This window comes from Molothrus aeneus, chromosome 28 (genome assembly GCF_037042795.1).
Source record: "Molothrus aeneus isolate 106 chromosome 28, BPBGC_Maene_1.0, whole genome shotgun sequence".
NCBI classification, from domain to species: domain Eukaryota; kingdom Metazoa; phylum Chordata; class Aves; order Passeriformes; family Icteridae; genus Molothrus; species Molothrus aeneus.
This window is the reverse complement of record NC_089673.1, coordinates 1,673,033-1,700,738: the sequence shown is the minus strand read 5'-3', so window position 1 is coordinate 1,700,738 and position 27,706 is coordinate 1,673,033. Positions and strand designations below refer to the sequence as shown.

Here is a 27,706-nt window from a genome sequence, read left to right as displayed (position 1 = left end):
GCACTCCTGCTCCCTACACACACAAACACACACACACACATTTTTCCTCTAAGTCATTTTCCATAAAGGAAAGAGCCTGTAGGACACAGGAGCTTCTGGGATGACACTTCCAGGTTGCAAGCAGCACATGAATTTAGTAAAGAAGCACCACTGACAGAGTTTTCCCAAATCTTTCCCCACCCATGAGCTGCCCAGAGACTCCACTTCTGCACGTTCAAGGCACTTTGGAAACGCAGCATAGAAAAGTTTTATAAAAAGTTTTACTTGGAAAACAAGGAAGAACAATGACATAACTGCAGACAACAATAATAAAATTAACAAAATGCTAATGGCTATCCATTGCTTTGTCCTTGTTGATATAAAAAGTGTAACATCAGATCCAGTGTACAAATACAAAAAAAATTGTGCATAATAAATGTACTATAATACTGTACATACAGCATAAACCGTTCAATGAGAATGAATTAAATATAGCTATTTGTCTCCTGACTTGGAAGACAAAAGAATAAAGTTCTAAAGTCCTAGAGTCAGTGTATAAACCCTTTCTGGGGCTGAATCACGAGCCAACGGTATCCCTGAAAATCAGCAGAGTCAAATATTCCCTTAATGGAAGCCATTATTCATGGGACTGCTGGTTATGATAAACTAGGGGGAAAAAAACCACAGCGTATCAACTGAGTCAACATTAAATCCAGACCGAGTTCTTCCCATCTCCTGACTTGCTACTGGCACTGCTTTTGTTGGAGCCCGCTTTGGATTTCTTCCCTCTGGAACTGCTGGGGTTGTTTTGGTTGTTGTAAGCCTGGATGGCAAGGTCCAGGCGGTCCTGAGCCACTTTGATTTCCCTCTGCAGGATCTCCAGGTCGCTGGGAATGTTCCCCTCGTTGCTGCCATACTGCTGTTCCTGAGCTATGTTGGCTTTGTTCTGCCTGTAGGCCATCTTGGCGTTGGACAGCTCCGTGCACTGCATCTGCTCCGGCTTCAGCGCGATGTTGTAGCCCGGGGGAGCCGAGGGCGTGTTCCAGGTGAAGGGGTAGTTAAAGGTCCCAGAGTCAACCAGCTCCTTCTTCTTGGCATTCAAGGTGTCCCGGATGGTGCCAAAGCCCAAGTGCAGCATCTCCCAGACGTTCAGGAGCAGGCACATGCAGCTCACCCCGTACATTATCAGCAGGAAAATGGTTTTTTCCGTCGGCCTGGAAATGAAACAATCGACGTTGTGCGGGCAGGGCTTCCTGCTGCACACGAACACGGGGCTCACCTGGAAGCCGTAGAGGAAATACTGCCCCACCAGGAAGCCAACCTCAAACAGGGCCCTGGCCAGGAGCTGCAGGACGTAAATCCTCATGAGCCCGTCCTCCCGGATCTGCCGCCGGCCGTCGTGCTTGGCTTTGGCCGGGCTCTGCTTCTCTTTGCTCTCCCTGACGCTCTCCACCTCGATCTCCGGGTACATCATGGGATCTTCCTCGTGGTCACCCTCGGCTTCCTCCAGGCCCCGGTGCTGTTTCCAGCGGATGGGCAAGCTCCTCCTCCTGGCTCTCCTGCTGGCCTCGCTGTGCTCCACCATCCTGGCGATTTTATGGATGGCATAGCCTAAGTAGAGCACCGAGGGAGTGGCCACGAGGATGATCTGGAACACCCAGAACCTGACGTGCGAGAGAGGCGCGAAGGAGTCGTAGCAGACGTTCTCGCAGCCGGGCTGCTCCGTGTTGCACACAAACTTGCTCTGTTCGTCGTAATAAATGGATTCTCCTCCCACGGCAATCAGGACGATCCGAAACACAATCAACACTGTCAGCCAGATTTTGCCAACAAAGGTTGAGTGGTTCTGGATCTCCTCTAACAGGCGGGTCAGAAAACTCCAACTCATGGTGGTCAAATGAGTTTATCTAAAAAACAAACAGAACCCCCACATATTTATGAGTTTATCAGCTCGAGCCTCAATGGTTCAAACTCAACTTGACTTTTACACCCAACACCCCTCCACGTTTGTGACCACCACCTGCTATCGGGATCCAGCTGCCAGAATTTGCTTGAAGATCCTACGTCTCCTCTGCAGGCTTTTGAGGAATCTGCTGGAAGAAAAAGTAACAGTTCAGTATCATTTCATTTAAAAAGTGCTCCCAAAGCTACTCCCCAGCCCAAGAGAGAGACAAGGCTGCTCTGTATGTCACAGGTTGATAAAAACATTATAAGTGGAAGCTGAAGACTCCAAAGCACAATGGATGGGAAGACAAGTGGCCACGAGATTTTTGGGTACTGTTGGCTACATTCCACCACTGACAAGAGCATTTATTTTAATTTGTTAAAGCCTGGGCTGGTGATCATGGTCTCAGCCACAACCCACGGGACACACTGCTGTGTCCAAGGGCAGTACCAGCTGTCCTAATTCAGGAAGGGATGGCTCAGCCCACCTGTGATGCAAAGGCAGGACAACCTGGTGGCCTGAGCAGTGTCACCACCCTGCAGGGCCAGCCTAAGGACAGGGCTGGGCCAAGGAGCTCCTCACTATGCTCAAACCATCCTGTGGATGGATTTGGGTCCAGCCTCTCTGGGAGGCTCAACACCTTCCTCCCAGGGTCAGAAAAGGTTTCAGTGTGGACTTTGTAGTGAAAATCTGGTCAGAAAGAGTTACCTGTCAAAACTTTTAGAAGAGCAGGGAGTGGTGGGGGGTGAGGGGAGAAGGGAGGGCGCTGGCAGGAGCTGAGCGAGCGCCGGAACTGCCGGGCCTGGCCGCGCTCCCGAGCAGGGCTGGCACAGCCTGCCAGGGGCAGCCCTGCCAAATTCCAATGCCTGCAGAGCCCAGGTTGCCCAGAGAAGCTGTGGCTGCCCCTGGATCCCTGGAAGTGTTCAAGTGTTCAAGGTTGGAGCGAGCTTGGAGCAAGCTGGGGCAGTGGAGAGCGTCCCTGCCATGGCAGGGGGTGGCACTGGATGGGCTGCAAGGTCCCTTCCAACCCCAATCATTCCAGGACTCCAGGATAAATCTGCAATCCTAACAGTAAAATCCCATCCTTGGAAACTCCAGCCTGGCAACCCCAGGAACACTATAGGCTCTCCTGGAGCTCCAAGGAGTGAAACTGAGAAAACACTGTTGGACACTGTTAGAGCAACAGGGGATGAGGCATCTTTCAGACTTTGGATGATGTCAAGTATCAGTTTGACATAAAGATTATTAAAAGAAATTATTACATCAGGAAAACATTTGGTGACAGATCTTGAACCTAGAACTGGACAAATCTCTAGCACTCTGATCTTAACCTGAAGAAATTCTTATTTTTAGAATAAAAATTAAGAATTCTTATTCTTAACCTGAAGAATTTCCAGGATACTGGAGGAAAACTAATTCTTGGAACTATTCAACTTCTTCCATGTAATTACAGAGTTGTTTATAGGCAAAATAATGAAATGTGAGGAGATGCAAGCAATGCAGAATTAAAGGATTTCAATGTGATCTCCCTCTGGTGGAATTCAGTGTTTCACTGAAAAGCCAAGAGCAGGATATGGTGTGGATGGGCTGTACAGGACATTTGATTTATCACTTCATGACAGTGGGAGAAAAAAAATAGCACAGGAGAGTATTAAAAAAGGCCATATTAAGTGATCAGAAGTAACACAAGTCTTGACAAATGATTCCCATATTAGGTCCAAGATCAGCTCCATAATTACAGCAGTTCTGAAAATCCCTGGCAGCCAGGCTGATCTTCCCAAGCTCAGCTGGGAAATGGGCTCATGGGACACAAGTTTGCAGGCTAAGAACTGGAGATGAGAGTTACCAGTACAGGAAAACACAGATTGCTGGGGAGGCTGGAACAGCCCCACTGCCTGAAGCACACTCGGGGCAGCCCAGGACCAGCAGAGCAGGGTTTTGTAACAGGGGGAGAGGCTGCTGTGGGTGTTCTGTGAACAGGGAAGGGAATGAGGGCCCTGAAGGATCAGGGTCTCAGGGAGGGCTGTTGATAGAGGGCAGGGGATGGATGGACCCTGCCTGTGTCACCTGCAATCAGCAGCCAGGGGGGTGATCTTACCTCCTTGTTAGCGAGACAGCCCCGGGCGCCTGCGGCTGCATCCTTCAGCACTTGCTCCAGCATCAGAGAGTGGGGACAGGAGGCTCAAAACCAGCTGAGGGACAGGGAAGATGCCTAAAAGTGAGTGATTTACAAAGATCAATTTGTTTAGTTGGGAAACATAGGAGGAAGATGAAAGTGAATCCCAACAGCAACGAGTCAGGATGATGATGTGTCATTAAAATTACCAATTAGGACAAAAATCCCCAGCCCTCCCTCAGGTGTTCAGGCCACCTGCACTCAGCCCTGAAGAAGGACATGTTTGAATCAGATGTGTTCCATAGATAACAGCTATTAGAGCTGCATGCAATCCTCCCAAGGCTTCCTTCCAAGCTCTCCCTGCTGCCACCATTCCATAGAGCACTGGCTGAAATAACACATTTTTAACAGGCAAAGGGACCAGAGGTTCCAGTCCCATTGCAGCCCCTTCCTGCAGCCAGGGCTTGGCACCCCCATTTCAGAAAGGCACCCAAGAGCACCTGAGCTCTGTGTTAGTGGGATGAGACAGTGCTTCAGACACCCCACAGTCAGCATTTCCCACTCGGATTTGGGGTCCAGATGAGGGGCACGTAAGTATTGGGGTCCTGCACGTGTCTGAGAAGGGCAAAGGGCAGCAAAGGCAGGTGAACCCCACATCTGGAACAGGAGGTTAACAGAGGGGAGGAACCCCAAAACTCCTCTCCCACCCCATCTCATCACCCTGGGCACTGACTGGACAGGCACTGGCACCTCGTGATTCATCAACTAAAAAAGAGACAAAATCCAAAGGAGTTTTAGAGGCTAATTCTTATTCTCTGAAAATGTCAGGGCCACACTTTTCACTGAAAGTAAACTACTAAGTAAATTTGAAATTAATTAAACACTGTTGCCAATGTAAATTTGGAGTAACAGCAGGAACCAGCCTTTAAATTTTCATATACTGTCACATTCCTCAGGAGTTAAGGACAGGGAAGTTTGAAATGAGTGCAGATTTCAGTAAGAGAATCTTTACTTTTAGACAAGCTGCTGCCTCCCATCTAAGAAATTTCTTCAAGGTACGTGCCAGCTTTTCACAGTGCATTTTCTACCTGCAGACAGGTACCAAAAACACCACAGGAATCATTCCTGTGATTCCCAACCTGAATTCCAGTTGTATCAATGCACAGGGTGCCAGATCTATGTGCAGACATATGCTGGGGCTGCCACAGCTCTGGGATGCAGGAGGATTTACCCAACGTGTGTTAACAACCAGGAGCTGCCAATTAGTGGGTCCTGGCAGTGGAGCTCTGAAGCTGCCCAAGAGCTGATTGTCTTTGCCAAGAAAGTGTCACTTTGTCCATTTAGTCCTAACCCTGAGCAGAGCTGCTGGGACAAACACAGGAGGACCCATGAGCAGGCAAAGAACTTCCTGGTCTTTAAGGAAATGTTTTGGTTCAAGCAAAATAACAGTCATTAAGTCTTGGAAAGGCTCAGCCCATCCAAATTCAATGCAGTACAAACCCAAGAACTTCCAAGTGGAATTCCGGTGGTGTCCTTCCGTCCTGTGGGATCAGCCAAGGTCAGAGGGGCACACTGTGCCTCTCTTCTGTCTGATCCTCCTGTCCTTGGATCAGCCAAGGTTAGAGGGGCACACTGTGCCTCTCTTCTGTCAGATCCTCCTGTCCTTGGATCAGCCAAGGTTAGAGGGGCACACTGTGCCTGTCAGATCCTCCTGTCCTTGGATCAGCCAAGGTCAGAGGGGCACACTGTGCCTGTCTGATCCTCCTGTCCTTGGATCAGCCAAGGTCAGAGGGGCACACTGTGCCTCTCCTCCACTGTGTGCTGCAGCACCCAGACACATCACAGTAACCTTCACCCAATGTACACCCACGCTCCTGCAGCTGCTGTTTCTGGCAACATTTAACTCAATAATTTTCCAATGTTTGAAAGGAAAGTCTATGGACACTGACACGCATCTGAGAAAGGCAGAATGTCAGCAATTTCAGCTAATTTAAGTCATGCCAGAAAGTGCATTTGAGAGAGACTTTCATTTCTTGTATTTGTCATAGGTTCATTTCAGCACTTCCAGCTGAGGAGGGTCCTTGGAGCAGGCAGATCCATGATGAAATATCAGGAGGCTTATCTCTGACAGTGGGCTGGCTCCTGAATTAAAGCTTTGCAGGCATTGACATCCAGAGAGAATGAAGAAAAATTTGGAGCAGGTACATGGGAAAAAAGAAATCAGCTTCAGGTGAAGAATTTCTGCAGTTAACACAGCCAGGGAATGGCCCCTCAGGTGTGCCCCCTCCTCTACCCAGCCCATGGGGGGCTGGCTATGAATTTAAACATTTTAACATTCAAATTTTCACCTCCTTTCAGCTTCCTTCTCAAACAGAGATGACCTCCTGCCACTCAGGGTGGGAAGAACTGCAGTGTGGAGCAGCAGTTATTGTAAAATGCTCCAAATCCAGCCCTTGGATGGGACAGCTGAGGTGTGGCAGGGACAGCAGTGGGGCAGGAGGAAACTAAAACTGCTCCAGCAGTGCCCCCATTCCCCTGAGATGGAGGGCACCTGGAGGGCAGGACAGCCAGCACCAGGTGGGTGCCAAGGCAGCCTCAACACCTTCAGAACCATCTCCTGACCTTGTCTTGGCACAGACTGGGCCCAGCCCAGTACAAACTGGAGCCCCTTGGCCCCAGCCCAGTACAAACTGGAGCCCCTTGACTCCAGCCCAGTACAAACTGGAGCCCCTTGACTCCAGCCCAGCACAAACTGGAGCCCCTTAGCCCCAGCCCAGCACAAACTGGAGCCCCTTGGCCCCAGCCCAGTACAAACTGGTGGAAGGTGTCCCTGCCCTTTGATGGCAGGCAGTGGTGGAGGGTCCCTAAATTTTCATATTTCACCAGCAGCTCCTCAGACAAGGCTTCTCTGAAGGCTTCATAGCCTCCAGGCAGTTGTTAAGGAGAATGAATATATCTACAGAAGACTTTTTTCCTCCCTAAATTATGTCTTCCCAGGTCATGCTAATGAAATTTGATTAATTTATTAATGATTTATTTGTTTTGTTTTGTTTTGCTTAAAAAGACATGTGCTGAGCAGGGAAAATAAGAAGAAATGCATGGCAATTCTGTTGTTAATCAAAAGAGGTTTCATGCTGCATAAAAGTGAAATTGGGCCTACAGGCTAATTAAAATAGTATTTGAATTAGGATGAATGAATAATTAGCATTATTCATTCAGATCTCATTTACATTGAAAAGTAAGAAATTACATGATTTACAAGTTCTTTTGAGGAAGCAGGGGGGTTCCTTTTCTTTTTTTTTAACCTGGAAAATGAGTAAGACTAAACAAGGAAGCAGAGAGCCATGGCCAGACCTGGCACTGGAATGGTGCCAACACATCCTGAATCCTGGTGAGTGCTGTGCTGATGCCACCTGCATTCCCTGAGCAGCAATTCCAGTGTCCATTGTCCTGAGTGACACAAGAGCAAGGATGTGGGGACATCCCTGGGATAACAGAACTCACAGCCACCACCCTTCTATGCTCTGTGAAGGAAATGGGTTCAATCACCACCAATTTTACTCCTATTTTCAGCAGTAAAGATGAAAAGGAATAAGAAGAGTGCACTGAATTTTATTTTTAATCTTATAAAATACTTGGGAAGGAAAAGGCTGGGACTTTTTGAAGAGCACACAGTGCTCTTTCAAATAAATCCTCTGTCATCTGGCAGGGCTCACGTGGCAACAGCAGAGAATGGTTTGGAAAAAGCCACAATGTCAATGTCAATTTGGAAACCATTTCTGAATGGTGCCTTCCAATCCCAGGCATGCTAACAAGGCTCTGCTGATTCCCAGACCAATCCCCCGAGTCTACAAAACCCCACGCTGAATGATGAGACCACAGCTCCTATGTGGGATATAAATAGAACAGCAAAATATGGGGAAGAGGTAGGGATATAAATAAGATTCTTGCGCTGTCAAAAAAATAAAGATGTCAAGTACGTATCTCTTTGAAAATCAACATATACCCACTGCAGCATGCAGCTCACAGATAAACTGGAATTTGCAGCTAAGACACGAAGCTCCGGCCGCCCCGGCGTGCCCTCTAGGTACTGCTAACATGGGAAGCCAAGTGACAATTTTAGCAACACTCCCCCGCAGTGACAAAATTCAGATGAAATCACGACGTGTTTTGTGCTGGCCCAAACCAGCTCTTAGTGCACCTCCAGCAAGAAGAGTGCTGCTGCAGGAGGCAGTGTGTGCAGGGCAGGGCAGAACCCAGGAAATCTCAGAGCCCAGGAAATTCCTCTGGCTGCCCTGCAGGGCTCGACACCCTGACAGGGGGCTCAGAGTCAAAGACACCTGTGCCTTTGATTCAGCCCTTGGAAAAAACAATTACCAACCTTGTATGAAGATGCACAAGCCATTTAAAAAGTTTAAGTAGAATGATAGTTTGTTCCAAGATAGAAAAGTAGGATTTTGAGTTTTTAGGATGGGGGTTCAGAAGCCAAAATGGAGGGATTTGGGCATGCCTTGTCCTTCTTCCTTCTTCTTCTTCTTCTTGGCCTCCCTCTTCTGGGTGATGGAGGCACTTTGGGATTGGTTTAGAGCAGAAACTCACTGTCCAGTGTGTTTCTACTCTAGGTGAAATTGGTGATAGGTATTGGGAAATTATTGTAAATCAAGTACATGTAGTTTTTAGTATAAAAGACAACACCAATGTGCCTCAACCCAACCTGCCAGACAGACCTCAGCAGGTCAGAGGAAGAATGTTCTAGATAAGAAATAATAAACAACTTTGAGAATGAGAACAGAAGAATCCTGACTCCTCCTTCAGCTGCCAGGCTGGGAAAAGAGACTTTCTAACACATTTTGGGGTCATCCTGACCACAGAGACCCCTGAGACTGGCAGGGACAGCAGGACCACCCCAGCAGCACCAGGACAGGACGAGCTGAGCCTGACTCGAGTTCATCTGAGAGCAGGAGCCTGCAGTGCCAACAGGCCCCAGGGTGTAAGAGCCTGAATGAGGGATGCAGGACTCCAGGTGGCTCTCCAAAATGCAGTTTATTGTATGCAAAATGCAGTTTATTGTATACAAAATGCAGTTTATTGTATACAAGAGGTTCCAGCAATCCAGGGTCATGGGTGACAGAGCTGTGCCCACAGCTGTCAGCTCCAGCTGCAGGCAGGCCTGGAGACCCTTTGGCTTTGGTCACAATGCATTCTATACTTTTCTTTTGGTCACACTGCATTCTATACTTTTCTTTTGGTCACACTGCATTATTTACTTTTCTTTGCTGAGCATCTTCATACAGTAGAACCAATCTATACCTTAACTATTATCTATAGCCTATCATAACTACTGTAATTACCATATTCATGGTACTGTTCTCCAATCACTCAAAGTCAGTACATCACAGTTTAAGCCAGAAGTTGTTTTTCAGTTTTCTTGCAGTGGAAAATTCTGAGACCTTTTTTCTACTTGCCACACCAGCAGGCTTGTTTGCCTGTGCTCTCTTTCTGCTGGTAAAAACATCTTCTTGTTTGGGGTGGGTTTATCCTTTGCTCTAAGCCATAAAAACTTACAGATCCTTTGCCTCCTTGGTTATCCAGTAAGACTGGCTCAGCAATTCTTTTCTTCTCTATCAAAATTTGCTTCCATCTCTATTCCTTCTTCAGATTCTACATTCAAAATCTTTCTGCTAAGCATCCATATCTGTGAGACTTTCTTGTCAAACTTTCATCCTTCCCAACACCACAGGAAATGGGCACTGGGCTCCACAGTCTCTGTCACCTCATGAGATTTTTGGAGGCCCACGGTGGGGTCTGTGTCAGCCTGAATCCCTTCACACAGGCTCAGCAATCAGCATCCCTCCAAAGGATGGGAATGAGGTGTTCCAGCTCAGAGGCTGAGAGAATGAGCTCCCAGTTTTGGCACTTCTTGGAGCCTAACACCAGCCTGAGGCTGCTCCTCACCCCATGCTGCAGATGCCAGGGATCAGGAGGCAGAAGGAGCCCCAGGTGATGGCAGCACTGTGGTGATGTGAAATGTGATCGAGGAGGAAACAAAGTGATCAGAGCCCTGCGTGCTGCTTCAGCCTGCACTGAAACCTGGCTCCACAGGCAGCCTGGGCCACTCCAACAGCAAACCTGGGCATCAGCACAGTGCTGCCACTGCAGCCTGCAGCAGGAACCAACCCTCTCCTCCACAACCTGCTGGCAATGAGGAATAATCCAAGGAAGAGCTCAGAACCAACCCAGTGTTTCCCAGCGCTGCTCCAGCCTCACACATCTCACAGCTCTTCCCCACCACAGTTTGACCCCACTGAGCTCAGGGGGTTTGAGCAGCTCCTGGAGGAATTGGGCTCCTGCAGCCCTGGGTCAGGCTGGAACTGCCAGGTGCAGCCTGGAGAAAAGGAGACTCAGGGCTGCCCCCCTCACTCTCACAGCTCCTGAAAGGTGCCTGTGCTCAGCTGGGGCTGGGCTCTTTCCCCAGCAGCACTGACACAACCAGAGCACACAGCCTGGAGCTGTGCCAAGGGAAATACAGGTTGGAGAGCAGGAAAAAGTTTTTTACAGGAAGAGTGATAAAGTTCTGGAATGGAAGTGGTGGAGTCCCCATCCCTGGGGGTGTTTAACAAAGCCTGGATGTGGCACTGGGTGCCAGGGTTGAGTTGAGGTGTTGGGGCTGGGTTGGACTCGATGATCTTGAAGGTCTCTTCCAACCCAGTGATTCTGGGAATTCTGGGAATTCAGTAAAGCACAGGGAAGCTCTTCCCATGTAATTCAGCTGAATGTTGAAAACAAGGAATGACAGGGTAGGTAAAAGACAATTTTAATTTTTTTTTAAGAATTTGAATCTGAAGTTCAAGCCACACTAGGGAAAACACCCAACACTGCTGTTCTGGAATCAGGACCAAGTGTTTAACCAAATGGCAGCAAACAACAGGTCTGGGGACTGATACCCTTAAAATCCAAAGATCCAGAGGGCATCCTTGAGAAACACTGCTCCCACCCGCTGAAGTGACCATCAGACTGGGTGAGAGTGGCCTCAGGTGCACAGAACACTCCAGAGTGTGAGCTGGCAATTCCCATTCTCCCACAGCACAGGCATCCTGCAGGCTTTTCCATGATCACACCCAGTCAGCACCATCTCCCAAACACCAGAGTTCTCCTTCCCAGGAGCAGCTCCTGGACCAGGCAAACATCTGCTGAGGCACCACGTGCTCCTCAGTCAGGGCCACTAAACCCTGGCTCAGACACACATTGTGCTACCTCTACAAAACATGAGACCAAACACCCCAACACTGACTGCTCTGAGGCTCTGACAGCCCCTTGCAGTGACAGAGCTTTATTTCAGTCACTTCTGAAGGTGCTTAACCCCAAAGTTCCCTTGTGCCAAATGCTTCCCTTTCAGAAATGTGCAATGTTCTGGTAACTGGTAACATATTTTACATCCCAGAGCAGGTTGGAAGGCTCAGGTCCAGCCAGGGTTTAAATAACTCCACACAAGCTCTCTGGGCAGCCTGATCCTATTAAACTCCTCCAAAGACAGAAGAATTGAAAAGTCAGATTGGGCAGTCTGATCCTACATCTGACCATGCTCACAGGAAAAAAAAGGTTTTCTTATGTTTAAGTGGAATTTTCTGTGTATCAGTTCCCTGGGCACCATGGAGAACAAAAAAAAAAATAGCAACAAAGCAATTTAGCAATTTTTCCTGTAAGAATGGACATAACAGAGAGGGGACAAGTTGCAGGGACTTGAGAAAGAAAAGAAAGAGAGAGAGAGAGAAAAGGGAGGAAGGGAAGGGAAGGGAAGGGAAGGGAAGGGAAGGGAAGGGAAGGGAAGGGAAGGGAAGGGAAGGGAAGGGAAGGGAAGGGAAGGGAAGGGAAGGGAAGGGAAGGGAAGGGAAGGGAAGGGAAGGGAAGGGAAGGGAAGGGAAGGGAAGGGAAGGGAAGGGAAGGGAGGAAGGGAGGAAGGGAGGAAGGGAGGAAGGGAGGAAGGGAGGAAGGGAGGAAGGGAGGAAGGGAGGAAGGGAGGAAGGGAGGAAGGGAGGAAGGGAGGAAGGGAGGAAGGGAGGAAGGGAGGAAGGGAGGAAGGGAGGAAGGGAGGAAGGGAGGAAGGGAGGAAGGGAGGAAGGGAGGAAGGGAGGAAGGGAGGAAGGGAGGAAGGGAGGAAGGGAGGAAGGGAGGAAGGGAGGAAGGGAGGAAGGGAGGAAGGGAGGAAGGGAGGAAGGGAGGAAGGAAGGAAGGGAGGAAGGAAGGAAGGAAGGAAGGAAGGAAGGAAGGAAGGAAGGAAGGAAGGAAGGAAGGAAGGAAGGAAGGAAGGAAGGAAGGAAGGAAGGAAGGAAGGAAGGAAGGAAGGAAGGAAGGAAGGAAGGAAGGAAGGAAGGAAGGAAGGAAGGAAGGAAGGAAGGAAGGAAGGAAGGAAGGAAGGAAGGAAGGAAGGAAGGAAGGAAGGAAGGAAGGAAGGAAGGAAGGAAGGAAGGAAGGAAGGAAGGAAGGAAGGAAGGAAGGAAGGAAGGAAGGTCCTGCTGCAAACCCTGCCTGTGTAGGCAGGCCCAGCACCAGCTCTGTCACTCAGGGCTGCACTTGGGGACACACAGGGGTGAGCAGAGCCTGGACAATGCAAACCCTCCTGTGACACCCAGGGAATGGCAGCACCTGGGCCCACCCCAGGCCTCACAGCACAACCCTGAGGCTGCAGTGAGGCAAGGAGGAACAATCTGCTTCCCCAGGAGGACCCACAAAGGTGCAAAGGGAAGGAGGCACAGAACACAGAACTCTGGGGGCTGCATCCCTGGGAAGCACTGAGGGACAGGAGCCTTTGGACAGGCTGCACATCCATGTGCTTACCTGGATCCCTGCAGCTCTCTGGCCATCCTCACTGCCAGACCCTTCCAGTCAGGCATCCTGGACACCTCCCTCCCTGGATGTGATCAGAGACTCCAATAACCACAACACCCCTGTAACTACACCCGATTCCAGTGCAGCCAACAGCTCCACAGCGTTTCCCCAGGGCTCCTCCTCTGTGCTCACAGGGATGAGTGTCAAAAGAAAATGACACACTGGAGGCAGCTGACCCAAATATCACTCTCATGGCCATTTCAGGGAAGGAGAGAGAAGCCAAAAGAGAGCAATTCTGTCGGCTCCTGTACATCAAAATCCAAGGCTCTCACTTGGCTGAGCAGGACGGGGATGAACACCTAATGCTCCCACCACCATCTTATGGCAGTCAAGAGAAACCATGACAGTGTTTGCTCCATAGATAAGCCTCAAAACCTCCCATGAACAGCTTGTAAATGAAACAGATACCACAGAGCCCGACACAGTCCACCACAACCTCCCCAGTCACCCATCCTGCAACATGGCAGCTGCTTCTCTGTGACCTACATTCAAAAAAAAAAGAGTTTTATTCCCCAGCTCTGTCTGGTCTAGTGGGAGCCACCGCCTCAGCCTGCAACTCCACCTAATCCACATCACATTTTCTACAGGAGCAGCTCTGCAGAGAGGGAAGGATGTTCAGAGGCAGAGGAGGACACTGCAAACCCTCCCTGCCCTGCTGGGTCCTTCAGGGCACCCAGCACTTGGAACAGCTCTGCTAAACTGGGCCTGGATTGCTCCCATTCTGGGACAGGGAGGAGCAGAGAGCCCTGCAGCCCCTTGGGACTTCACCAAACTGTGCATGTCCCCAGGTGGAGAGCACTAAACTGAGCAGAACAGCAGCCAGCTGTGCCAAATGGCACAACAATCCATGAGGATGGTGAGAGGAATAGTGGATTTGTCTTTCCAAACAAGCTGTGGGGCTGCTGGTAGATAAAACTAGCACTGGGAGACAAAAGAAACAATGGAAGGATTCCACTGATTGATGAATGGAAAAAGAGATTTGCTTTTACAAATAAACTTTAGGTTTGCTGTAAAAGAAATTAGACATTGAAAGATGAAAGAAACAATGGGGAAGAAAAACCCCTAAATTCAATAAGAATTAAAAATTGAAAGGGAGTGTTAGGAAAATTAATCCACAAACAACAGAGGTTTCTGTCCAAAAAGGAGACAGAGGAGTCCTTTCTGGCTTTATTGGAATAAAGGGAGAGATCCCAGTGGAATGTGCCATGGCCTCTCCCTTTATTCCAATAAAGCCAGAAAGGACTCCTCTGTCTCCTTTTTGGACAGAAACCTCTGTTGTTTGTGGATTAATTTTCCTAACAGGAGGGTTGTACATTAGAGGGAAATCTTTGGTATCGGGTGTGCTGGGAAGTCTGAACCTCTCAAGTACCTCAGAAATGGGGAAAGAGAGAGGGAAATGTGGGAAATTGGGATAAAAAGGAGGCTGCATCCTCCAAAAATTTGAGAGATGCCAGGGGAATGCCCCATGGCCTCTCCCTTTATTCCAATAAAGTCAAAGGACTCCTCTGTCTCCTTTTTGGACAGAAACCTCTGGTGTTTGTGGATTAATTTCCCTAACAATGGTGTTGGGACAGACAGCCAAGGACAGCACCTTACCAGAGAACCAAAACAAGCCAGCACCTCACTCATTTTACAGCTGCTTCAACTTCTCCCAAGTTGCTGCTAAAGCACAGAAACAGCTGAAGAGTTTTGTTTCAATAAAGTTGGTTTTACACACAGTTTATTCTGAGACAAGGAGCAGAGTAAGGCAGCAGATTGCCATATTGGCATTAAAATGTTACTCCAGCTTGAGTTCAACAGGAGTCTTAACAGCTTTATTTTGCCAAAGATAAAATTTAGAATATAAATATGCATAGATTCACTAAGTGACTTATTTGTTGAAAAAAAAAAATATCCCTGTAATGAAATAAGAAACATAAAACTGTCCATTTCTGAAAGACTTGAATACTTTGAGACTCCCTTGGGAAGAGACCTGAAGCACTGATGAACTCCATCACTCCAGCTGGGAAACACACACACCAACTGGGGCTTTTCCCCTGAGAACAGCTGGAAATAACTCCTCTTTTATCAGAGGAGGCCAGAAGCCCTTTTCCCAGTGACAGGCGCTCTGCACCAAGCACACAGTGGCAGACGGGTCAGTTTTTCCACCTGACTGCTCTCCCTTGGCCAAGGATTTTATCTGACTTCTTATCGACACAGCTTGGGACAATCAGCAGCAAATCAGCCTCCCTGTGCTTGAGCCAGCCGTGAGACTCGACAGGGGAGCGCCGAGGGACCAGGGGATGCTGTGCACTGAGCTGTGGGGCTGCTGGAGGCAGGAAAAAGCCACTGAGCCACTGCAGGCACAGCTACGGTCAGGGCAGCAGTGCCAAGCTTCCCCCAGCTGCTCATTTCCAAGAGTTTAGGGGGCTGGTGACATCTTGTTAATCACGGAGTGAACTTCATGCTCCAACCAGGGGCCAGCAGATCACCTCTACTGGGTGACTTCCTAACACAGAGCCCAGCAGGTCTGCTCGCAAAAACACCCTAAAAACAAAGGGTAATGGAGCATCTGCCGTGTCACAGTTCGTTCACCCTCACAAAGGGGAATCAGCTGCAGATAAGATCGTTCCTGATAAGGAGCCGCTGCCTGTTTGGTGGATTGTCTCATTAAGGCCATCGCACCCACTCTGCCAAACACAAGCACAGACTGGGCTGGGAAGGGGCTTGAGAGCTCTTGCTCCTCCTCCTGCCATGGCAGGGACACCTCCCACTGTCCCAGGGGGCTCCAAGCCCCAGTGTCCAGCCTGGCCTTGGGCACTGCCAGGGATCCAGGGCAGCCCCAGCTGCTCTGGGCACCTGTGCCAGGCCTGCCCACCCTCATGGTAAAATATTTCATTTTAATGCCCCATCTGTGGGCACTCAGGGGGATGTGACAGAGTGACCAGAGCCACACCATGGGTGAGCCATGGGCACTCAGTGGGGACACAGCAGAGTGACCAGAGCCACATGCCATGGATGCATGTCACAGGCACATGGTGGCACAAAGAAAAGTGTTGTCCCTTGTCCTGTCACTACAGGAGACAGCAGAAAGTGCCCATTTTTATTCTAAGCCCCTTTATAAGCTGGAAGGCCACAGTAAGGTCAGGTCTCCCCAGAGCCTTCTCTTCTCCAGCTGAACCCCCCAGCTCTCCCAGCCCATCTCCAGAGCTGTTCCAGCCCTCAGACCACCCCCACTTCAGGCTCCCACCTGCACCTTGACGGAGTCTCCCTGCAGAAAGCCACCATCAGAACAGGCTCAGCTTTAATGTCACTGAAAGAGATGACAAACCCATCCAGGGAAAATGATGTGACTCCTTTACACACAACTCACAGCACCAGGAGCAGTTCCAGGCTCTCTGTCAGCCCTTTCCCCTGGGATTCACTGGGAAACTGGTTCCCACTGCTGGAGGGACTGGAGGGGAGCTTACAGAGAGCCAAACTGAGGAGTCACAGCAGGAAGGGCTGGATGGATCCACCAAGGGGTTAATGGAGCATGGAGTACAGCCATTCCTAAAATTATCTTGGGACAGGGAAGCAAATGCCATGTCAACTCTGCAAGACAGGGGTTGTGGAGAAAATCCTGGCAAAATGTAGCTGTCCAAACCCAACATTCACACAGGACTAATTACACAGCAGAATTAGTGGGCATTGATTCTCTGTATAAATACAATAAACCAGGGGAAAAGTCAGCATGGCTTCTGGAAAGGCACCTCCAGCCCCACAGAGGGCTCCAGATCTTCTGGGTTTTAACCTCTGTGAGTCTCCCTCATCTGAGGCTTTCTGTAGGGACCCCAAAAGGCCACTGGAAAAGGGATTGTCCCTGTATGGAGACGGCTGGGTGGGAGGCAAGGGAGCAGGAGCAAAGAATCATTTCCTGCAAGGGAGGGAAGTCAGGGCAAGGGTCACAGGGAGGGGCTGGCTGTGCCACACTAGGACACTGTCTGGATGTGACCCAGCATCCTGAAGGAAATATTCAAGGGAGGGGTGGATAAGCAACCATGAAGAGCAGCACAGGGACCATATGAGTCTATGCAACCTGGAAATAAAATGGCAGATGGAATTCCACATGGATAAAGTGATGCATACATCGAATAAAAAGAATAAATCTCAATTTCACCTAAAAATAGATGTGCCCTGAGATGGCCTCAGCAAGCAGGAGGTCTTGGGGCTGTCAGGCTGCTCTGTGAATGCTCTGGCACTGCACAGCACAGCCCCAAAACAGTGTTTCACCAGTGTGAGAGGACAGGCACACCCAGCACACGCTGCTTTGCCACCATGTGCCTGTGACATGCATCCATGGCATGTGGCTCTGGTCACTCTGTCACATCCCCCTGAGTGCCCACAGCTCACCCATGGTGTGGCTCTGGTCACTCTGCTGTGTCCCTGAGTGCCCACAGCTCACCCATGGTGTGGCTCTGGTCATTCTGCTGTGTCCCCCTGAATGCCCATGGCTCACCCATGGTGTGGCTCTGGTCACTCTGTCACATCCCCCTGAGTGCCCACAGCTCACCCATGGTGTGTGGCTCTGGTCACTCTGCCATGTCCCCAAGTGCCCATGGCTCACCCATGGTGTGGCTCTGGTCACTCTGTCACATCCCCCTGAGTGCCCATGGCTCACCCATGGTGTGGCTCTGGTCACTCTGTCACATCCCCCTCAGTGCCCATGGCTCACCCATGGTGTGGCTCTGGTCACTCTGCCAGCTCCTATCATGGGAACAGAGGAGAACAGGAGCTTGGAGAAGAGGTATGAAGTGGCTAGTGGGGGAAGGACAGTGGAAAAAAGCCAGAAGGCTGAGGGGGGAAACAGGCAGGGATCTGTGACACCTGGAGCAGCCTGGAGAAGGAAAACCCCTCAAAAAAAGCCAGAGCAGCATCTCAGACAAGGGTAAGTCTGTAGGCACAAAGCAGAGCATGTTGAGAGTCCAGAACTTCTCTCCTGCTCTGCTGCAGCCCCACACGGGGCAGGTCAGGAACAGGACCCTGGCACAGGCAAGATTCCATCTGACCCACGTGGCTGCTCCAAAGGAGCCAGGAGGGAGTGGCTCCAGGTGCTGGGGAAAAGCCCCTCCGTGAACCAGCAGACAGCAGAGAGAACAGAACTGGCTCAGGGGATGGTAATCACTGCTCAATTCCAGCCCCCTGGAACTCTGCATGTGCCAGACAACCCTGGGCAATGGGAACACCTGAAGGACAGCCACGATTTATTTCTGTCCAGCACAGCCCTCCAGGGAATCAGACTCCACCCGATCGATGGGCTTTGGTCACAGATTGCAAAGAGAGCAAGAGCAGGCGAGGAATACAAACCAAGCTGGGGACAGCACTGAGGAGGAGGCTCCAAGTCAGCTCCAGAAGGAGCAAAGACTTCACAAGAACCATGGAATAAAGATAAATTCCATATGGCTCTGTGGAAGATCGCCATGTGCTTCCTCCCAAACACTTCAATTTTATTTTGCTTTATAATATCTCAGGAATCACAGTTTCCACCATGAAAATTCTTCTCATTTCAAAATAGTTTAACTCCATATCTGAGCACAAGCTGAGTAACTCCTGCAAATGAATGTGCTGCAAGTAAAATCCAGTCATTTCTCAACTACTTCAATGTTTACCCTGAGATTCAGGAGATTTTTAGATTTTTAGGAGGACATGCTGCATGCAGGGCAGCACAGCTGCAAGACACATTAGGAACTTCTACTATTTTTAATTTTATGCCATTAAAAAATGTACTGCCACCAAGGGCAGCCCCACATGGGCTCCACCCACCCCCTTGCCTGCCTACAGACACATGTCTAACCTCAGGATTACACAGTGCTGGGTGTCAGCTCTGTCCCTGCATCCACAGCAGAGCCAGGCTTCCAGGAGTTAACAAGGAGTCAAAACTCCCCCTCAAGGGAACATGGGCACACACAAGACATACAATCACCCTTCCAGGCTCTTGACTATTTTAAGCATGAGAGAGAGATACAGAACTTCACAGGCAATGGCTCGTTCTGAGTCTGGCAGGGCTGCACCACTCATGCCAGGATGTCACCGCAGGCAGGAGCTCCATCCCCTGCTGCCACCAGCATCAGCCCTCATCCTGCAGGAGCTGCATTCCCCAGCCAGACCCACGTTCAGACCCACAAGTCATTTTTCTACATCCCTTCATCAGTGGACAGCATTCCCAAGATGTGGCACTTTTGGGGAAGATTTTGGGGATGTTCAGAGAGGGAATGCTGTGCACAGCCACCTCCAAGGCAAACCCTGCTGCCACCAGCATCATCCCCCATCCTGCAAGAGCTGCATTCCCCAGGCACACCACAAGTCATGACCCACAAGTCATTTTTCTACATTCCTTCATCAGAAAAGCAAAGTGGACAGCATTCCCAAGATGTGGCACATTTCAGGAAGAGGTTCAGAGGAGAGGGAATGCTGTGCACAGCCACCTACAATGCAAATCCTGCTGCCACCAGCATCATCCCTCATCCTGCAGGAGCTGCACTCCCCAGCCAGACCCATGTTCAGACCCACAACTCATTTTTCTACATTCCTTCATCAGAAAAACAAAATGGACAGAAGCATTCCCAAGATGTGGCACTTTTGGGGATGTTCAGAGGAGAGGGAATGCTGTGCACAGCCACCTACAATGCAAACCCTGCTGCCACCAGCATCATCCCTCATCCTGCAGGAGCTGCACTCCCCAGCCTGACCCACAACTCATTTTTCTACATTCCTTCCTCAGAAAAGCAAAGGGGACAGCATTCCTAAGATGTGGCACTTTTGAGGAAGATTTTGGGGATGTTCAGAGGAGAGGAAATACTGTGCACAAGGCAAACCCTGCTCCCCAGGAGAGCAGATGAATGGCTCAGAGGAACACCAGAGCAGGGACTCGATGGAGAATAATCCAATGCAGTCGCAGCCTCCTCAAGCGCCACCGCCTGTGAATTCGACATTGGGACTGGAAAGGACACGAGGCACAATCTGCTGGTCATCCATATGGATGTTCCCTCCCTCCCTCCTTCCCTCCCTCCTCAGACCTCCTGAGTATCTCAATCGAGGTCAGGCACGCACACTGAGACTTGTGTTCTGACAAATTTGTAACTAAAAAGCTGGAACTAATAACTCTAAGAGCCCAAAGCTGGTTTCATGGACTTGTTTAGGCAAAAAAAGCTGCCTGACTCCACCAATTTCCATCTAGGCAAGGTAATAGAGAGAAATCCTTCATTCCCGTGTAAAAATGTAAATCCCAGCTCAGTGAGTCATTTAAACACATGCCTAATGCAAAGCTTGAAACAAATCCTGCTAATAATCCGGGATGCTCACTTATTTACAGCTAGGCATGGCTTAAGTGCCTATTTACAGCTAGGCATGGCTTAAGTACCTGGATGATCTGGGGTGCCTATTTACAGCTAGGCATGGTTTAAGTACCTGGATGATCTGGGGTGCTTATTTACAGCTAGGCAGGGCTTAAGTGCTTATTTACAGCTAGGCATGGCTTAAGTACCTGGATGATCTGGGGTGCTTATTTAAAACTAGGCACGGCTTAAGTACCTGGATGATCTGGGGTGCTTATTTAAAGCTAGGCACGGCTTAAGTACCTGGATGATCTGGGGTGCTTATTTAAAGCTAGGCATGGTTTAAGTACCTGGATGATCTGGGGTGCTTATTTAAAACTAGGCACGGCTTAAGTACCTGGATGATCTGGGGTGCTTATTTAAAGCTAGGCACGGCTTAAGTACCTGGATGATCTGGAAACACCCCGGAGCCCCTGAAAAGAGCCTAAACCAGGCTGGTCTGGGAATTAATCACAGTGGTATGAGCAGAAGTGCTAATATGAACCGGGGGAGGACTGTGTGTGTGTGTGTGCTGAAGCATCTGTTCAAGTTTAGGCATATAAAACATTTTTCAGCCCAATGACTCCAGAGGGAAATGCTTCATACATCAGCTCATCTGACTCAATTTTTCCATCACATTTCCTTTAATACAGTTTTGTCCATAAATACGCTATTTGTTTTTTTCCAAATATAGATTTTTTATTTATAGCTAGAAAACCGTGTAACTTGTGTTATTGCTTGGGTTGTGCCTGGGTTCTGCTTTGAAACAGAATCACATTCTTCCTTAAAACAGAATCACTGAGGAATTAGTGGCCAGTACTGAGCTATGAAACCAAGCTCTCTGTGTTTGCAGAAAGAAAAGAGATTTCTTTTTGCCATTCTCAGTATTTCCTTCACCAGGAATCACCAGGAAGATCACAACTGCCCAGCCACACGTTGAGTATGTCAATTATCCCACATAACATGCAGGAACTTTCACCTGAAATCTTCATTTTACACCAAAATGAAGTCAAGTTTTTAAAAATCCCAGCCAGATCTTCCAGGCAGTCCTGAATTTGGGAAGAACTGTGTGTCACTAACCAAGCAGCAATAACAATTCACATTTATGGTATGAGGAGGTCAGAAAAGGAAATGCTAACATTGCCCTTTCCCCTCCAAGAAGCATTTTGGAGATAAATTCTTTTTTTTTGTAGCTTTTAATGGAAAGCAACGAGCTTCCCAAAACCAGGACCAAGAATGGGCAGTGAATGGGAAATTTGATGATATTGGCATTTTAAAAACATGGGTTTATTCCAAGAGCGGAATTTACGTACTGAGCAACACTGAACACAGCAAGCGAAACGAGATTTAATAATTTTGACCATTATTAAGCACAATTTCAGTCAATTAAAAGCACAGCCTGTTATTCCATGGCACAAGCACGGGACAGTGGAATTGCACTCCTGCTGCTCGCAGGAAGTGCCCGAGAGCAGCTGCAACCACTGATAAATGCTGCAGAATAAAACCTTCACTCCCTCCCAGAGCAGGGGACACAGAGGTGGCCGTGCAGCCACCCGTGAGAGGCTGGCAGCAGCGCCCAGGAGCCATCTGCAACTCGGGGAGTCTCCCTGCTGGCTGGGCAGGGATGGGCTTCCTCTGGACAGATAACGTGCAAGTGATGCAAATACTGGTAAATAACTGGAAATTTGGGTCAAGGACTGAGAGCACAGGGCTTGCTTTGAACAAGGCACAGAGGGTTGGGAATGTGAGGAATTCCTGGGGTCTCGGCTCTTGGTAGGGGGAAAGTTAAAACTCAGAGGTTGGGGAAATTGAGATCAACTTTAAGAATTTAGCAAATATTATGGTACACCCTGGAGATTTTTAATTACAGGCACAGTTTTTCTAAAGAATTCTGTGCTTCTAAAGGTTGTTGGTGTGGAAATTATACTGCTTAGGTGAAACTTCATCTTAAAAAGTCTTTTCTGGGTTTGGATAGTCCTAGAGTTTACAAGAACAAATTTCTTTAAAGCTCTGAAATTTAATCACTCATGGAGAGTTTGTGATGAATTTTGACAGCTACATTTGTTGATTTAGTAATTTGCTGACTGCCAGCAACTTCTGTGAGTCAAAAACAATCCCCAAACTTTCCTCATCCAGCACTTTTGCCAAGGAAAGGATGAGATCCAGTGCCTGAGTTTGCACCTAGGGATAATCCAGAGGATCAACAGAGCAGTTCAGGAGCACCCAGTGAGGAGCTGGATAATCCAGCTCAGCAGCTGTGCAGCTCAGCAGGGACACAGCAGAGCCACCATAAAAATCAGGGAATTGCAGTGGAACTTTTTCAACGGCAATAATTTCCTTCCTATGAAGCAGATGAAAAATCCCGAAATCTGGAGCACAGGTCAGCTCCGTGGCAGCACAGAACACAAAGTGTGAAAACAGGATGGGAACAAAGGATCACCTTCCCCCTAATGAGGCAGCAGTGCCCATTCCCCGGGGGGACAACAAAGGGTTGTTGTTTATCCATTATCCACCAGGGTTTCACTCCAAGTGTTTAATGATCACCACCCTCGTCCCAGTTCCTGCTGGGATTCAGGGAATCCTGTCCCAGCAAGAAGGGAGAGGCACAAGAGAGGTGCATTGTACAAGGCAACGTTCCTTGGGGTTTCCACCTTTAAAAAAGGGGCTGAAAATGTGAAGTGGTGAAAGGAAAGAGCCCCAAGATCAGCCCCCTCTGATGGTGAGGCTGCAGCCTGATTCCTGAGAGTCACAGAATATCCTGAGCTGCAAAAGAGCCACAGAAATCATCCAACTCCTGATTCCATCACTTTACTCAACCAGCAGCGCCGTGCAGGTGCCAATGACCACAAATCCCCAAAATTCACCCCTGTGTGAGCAGGGGCTGCCTGGGCTCACACACTCTGTGGGGCTCCATGGAAAGCTCAAGATTCCATAAGGACTGCTCACTCTCCATGGAAAAGTCTCCATTCCACAGCTCATTCTCCAGCATCACAGCTGGGTCAGGAATGAAGCATCAGCATCCCCACCAAGCCCTTGTGGCTCTGTGTGGAGAGCTTTGTGGATAATTGGCTACCTGAGAAAGGCCACTTCCATGTGATACCGTTGGATAAGGTTAAGGGAAACAAACTGGGGATTAAGTAGTCAGTGTCCAATCACTGACAGAGGTCATGGTGACCTTGCTGCAACATGAAGATGGGGGAGAAAATCTTTTGCCAGAAAAATGAAGATAGCCTAGGTAGAATAGCCACAGGAATGTAAACGTAGAAACAAAATAATCATTAGAGCATAGAAGTAGGTGTGGTTGATTCATGTGTGTTTTAACCAATAATGAGCTCAGCTTTGCAATATGTACAAGCTTCATTAACACCAATATAAATATGTGTGAGCTGTCAATAAACTTTGGGATTTGTTGCTCACACATATTGTGTGCTGCAATTCTTCCGCCGTTCCCGACAGCTCTGGATGCTCCAGCTCCCCAAAGCACTGGATTTTCAGTGTCCCAATCCCAAAGAAGGAACTTTCTGGATTATCCAGCTCCTCACTGGGTGCTCCTGAACTGCTCTGTTGATCCTCTGGATTATCCCTAGGTGCAAACTCAGGCACTGGATCTCATCCTTTCCTTGGCAAAAGTGCTGGATGAGGAAAGTTTGGGGATTGTTTTTGACTCACAGAAGTTGCTGGCAGTCAGCAAATTACTAAATCAACAAATGTAGCTGTCAAAATTCATCACAAACTCTCCATGAGTGATTAAATTTCAGAGCTTTAAAGAAATTTGTTCTTGTAAACTCTAGGACTATCCAAACCCAGAAAAGACTTTTTAAGATGAAGTTTCACCTAAGCAGTATAATTTCCACACCAACAACCTTTAGAACCACAGAATTCTTTAGAAAAACTGTGCCTATAATTAAAAATCTCCAGGGTGTACCATAATATTTGCTAAATTCTTAAAGTTGATCTCAATTTCCCCAACCTCTGAGTTTTAACTTTCCCCCTACCAAGAGCTGGGACCCCAGGAATTCCTCACATTCCCAACCCTCTGTGCCTTGTTCAAAGCAAGCCCTGTGCTCTCAGTCCTTGACCCAAATTTCCAGTTATTTACCAGTATTTGCATCACTTGCACATTATCTGTCAAGAGCTGGGTGTTTGCTTTGAAGTGAGGGGCAAAAAGAATCCCTTAATGAAGGGCTGAGGGTGGTACAAATCTAGAAAAGAGATATTTCATGACAATTCCTTGTCTAGAATCCTGCATTCAGATTTATGAGTTGTTTTTAAAAAACCAAAAAACTGTAATATTGTTCTATAAATTAAGAAAACACTTAGATCTGTAAATGGAAATGTTTTCATTAGCAATAACTCAATAGTCTCCTCCATCAATGGAAGGACAAACTCACAAACTCTAGTCTAAAGCACTAAAGGCAGTCAGACCCATCGGCAAGGGGTCAGAAAAACATTTTAAACAACTTTTCATCACTCCAACTGATCTAAACCTTGATAAAAAAGACAAAAGGCGCTGGGTGACAAACTCCAAGCAGTGGCTGTGTTTCCAACACAGTCCAAAACCCAGGGATGCTCCTGTAAAACACGTTGCTTTAAAAAACCCCAAAAATTGTAATTTTGTTCTATAAATTAAGAAAACACTTAGATTTGTACATGGAAATGTTTTCATTAGCAATACTCAATAGGCTCCTCCATCAATGAAAGGACAAACTCACAAACTCTAGTCTAAAGCACTAAAGGCAGTCAGACCCTTTGGTAAGGGGTCAGAAAAACATTTTAAACAACTTTTCATCACTCCAACTGATCTAAACCTTGATAAAAAAGACAAAAGGTGCTGGGTGACAAACTCCAAGGAGCAGCTGTGTTTCCAACACAGTCCAAAACCCAGAGATGCTCCTGTAAAACAAGTTCCGTGTGATGTGACACCTCCAAAGGGACCTGTCACCGTGCTCCTGCTGGCATTTCCATCTGGCAATTGAAATTGAATTGAATTGCAGTTTGGAAATGTCAGACAAGCTCCTGGTTCTGGAGAAACACCCTGCAAAGGGCTCTTCTCAGCAGAGAAAGGCTCAGAGACCCCCGGGCCAGCCCAGCCCCAGCCCCTCAGCTCTTACCTGGCAGCCTCGGTGCCCGCAGACATGCCCAGAGCCCCAGCCCCGGCAGCCACGGGGACAGCCAGCGCTCCACTGCTGCCACCTCCGTGTCACCCAGGGCCAGCCCCTCGCTGGAGCTCTCTGTGCATTCGCCAGGCACAGAGTGTGACAGCTCAGCCCACCCCCAGGAGCCACCAGTGACCACAGAGCTCCGTCCCTGCTGGAAATGCAGGACTTGCCCTCCGAGTCAAACAGCACAATAAGGCTCAAATTCCATTTTCAAACTCCTTACCCATCCTGCTTTCCAGTGAGCTGATCTGTTCCCTCAAGAAAGCACAAGCAGAACTTTGGAACAGAATTGTAAGTATCAAAAATACAGAGTATTTGAATTGAAAGTATCAAAAATACAGAGAAAGGCACCTTGCATTTTCCTAAATACAAGTCTTGACAGAAAGCAACATTTTCCCTTAAATGACCTGAAGAACGGAGGGTTTGGTAACTGCACTGACAGCTGGTTCATTGAACATCCCCAGGACACAGATTTCTAACAGGAAGGGACAGTTTGGGGCTTTTTTTAACCAATTATCCTGACTTAGAGCAGGCAGGAGACATGGAAATAATAACAGCAATCAACGGTCTGTCAGATAGAAGGGTTTTGTTCTCCCTCTCATCTCCAAATACCAATCAAACACCCAAAGAAAAATCAGAACCTGGTGGTACCAACTGTTGCTCCAGAATCCATATGGTACATCCATGCCCTAATTAATCCCTATGAACCATCTCCTATTTGTAATTAATTTGACGGTGCAACAAAATCAGTAATTCACTAGGAAGCAAGGTCACACTGACCAGAAAGTGTCAGGACTAATTCCTACCAACAGAAATGAGAATTGCCTTTAAAAGGCCAGTAAAAATAGCTGCACAAATGTCACTCCTGTGAAATTTTATGATGCTGGGTGAAAGTTGGGCCCAACGGAGGCCAAACCATCTGACACAAGAGCAGGATTCCTCTGATGGTGCTCAGAGAATCACAGAATGTCCTCGGTGAGAAGGGACACACAAGGACACCAAGCCACACTGATGGCCCTGCACAGAACACCCCCAGCAGTCCCCCCACGTGTCTCAGAGCTTTGTGCAAACACTCCTGGAGCTGCAGAAGAATTTCCTCAAGCAATGCCAAACCGCAGGGCTGCGGCCCCTCAGCTCCAGGCAGGGCTGGCTCCGGCTGCCAGCGGCGCTGGGGAGGCTTAACCGGGCAGGGAATTGGGAGCAGGAGCTGCTGCTGCTGCTGCTTCAGGGACCGCGCTGGGGACCCACTGGGAGCCCCGTCCTGCCCGGAGCCGGGAGGGGGACAGGGTGACACCGGAGGGGAGGTGGGCACAGAGTGACACCGGAGGGGAGGTGGACATGGGGTGACACAGGAGGAGAGGTGGGCACGGGGTGACACTGGAGGGGAGGTGGGCACGGGGTGACACTGGAGGGGAGGTGGGCACGGGGTGACACTGGAGGGGAGGTGGGCACGGGGGTGACAAGGGAGGAGAGGTGGGAACGGGGTGACAATGGAGGTGGGAACAGGGTGACACCAGAGGGGAGGTGGGCACAGGGGTGACACCAGAGGAGCGGTGGGCACAGGGTGACACCGGAGGGGAGGTGGGCACGGAATGACACCGGAGGGGAGATGGGCACGGGATAACACCGGAGGTGGGCACGGGGTGACACGAGAAATGGGCACAGGATGACAATGGAGGTGGGCACAGGGTGACACTGGAGGGGAGGTGGACACGGAATGACACCGGAGGGGAGATGGGCACGGGGGTTGACACGGCGGTGACAGAGGTGGCGTCTCCCGGTTCCCGCGCTCCGTTCATCACGGAGGGGCTCGACACGTGCAGCCGCGGGCGGGCACCGGGCGCTCCGCCCGGGAAAGCCCTTCGGGATAAACACCCCGGGAGGCCCGTCCGGAGCGGGGAAAGCAGCGGGGAACGGGGAGGACGCGGGGACCCGGGGGTGACACCGGCCCCTCGCGGCGACACCGTTGGCGGAGCGCGCCCGGCTCATCCCGGGATGCTCAGGGATTCCCCCGGAGCGCCCGGCTCGGTCCCTCGGGGCTCCCGCCTCCCTCAGCCCGCCGCGGCTCCGTCCCCTCGGGGCCCGCGGCTGCACTCCCGCCTCCCGGTGCCCCCGGAACGGCCGCTCGGTCCCCCGAGCCCCCGCCGCCCCACCCCGTGGCTCCGGCCCCTCGGGGGGCGCCGCTCGGAGCCCTCAGGCCCCCGCCGGCCCGGCCCGGTCCCCCCCGCCCTCAGCCCCCACTCACCGGGTCCGGCCCGTGGCGGCGCCGGGGCCCCTCGGCCGCCGAGCC

The 27,706-nt window shown here is 49.5% G+C and overlaps 1 protein-coding gene across 4 annotated transcripts; it reads right to left on the bottom strand.

The window, feature by feature from the left end:
• Positions 1-240: 240 nt before the first annotated feature.
• Positions 241-27,706, bottom strand: GJC1 (gap junction protein gamma 1). 4 transcript variants are annotated; one of them, XM_066566709.1, is made up of 4 exons: positions 27,662-27,706; positions 4,023-4,136; positions 2,000-2,069; positions 241-1,886 (listed from the first exon to the last, which is right to left on the bottom strand). In XM_066566709.1, exon 4 carries the CDS (start codon positions 1,865-1,867, stop codon positions 686-688), a length of 1,182 nt encoding a protein of 393 aa, XP_066422806.1. In that variant the 5' UTR covers positions 1,868-1,886; positions 2,000-2,069; positions 4,023-4,136; positions 27,662-27,706; the 3' UTR covers positions 241-685. The 4 variants fall into 4 exon arrangements, with proteins under 4 accessions (XP_066422806.1, XP_066422808.1, XP_066422805.1 ...); XM_066566711.1 differs by lacking the exon at positions 27,662-27,706 and adding an exon at positions 25,369-25,430 and having other exon boundaries at positions 2,000-2,072; XM_066566708.1 differs by lacking the exon at positions 27,662-27,706 and adding an exon at positions 25,369-25,430.

Excerpts from the sequence above, each read along its gene's own strand:
- GJC1 (XM_066566709.1), bottom strand. The coding sequence starts at position 1,867 with ATGAGTTGGAGTTTTCTGACCCGCCTGTTAGAGGAGATCCAGAACCAC.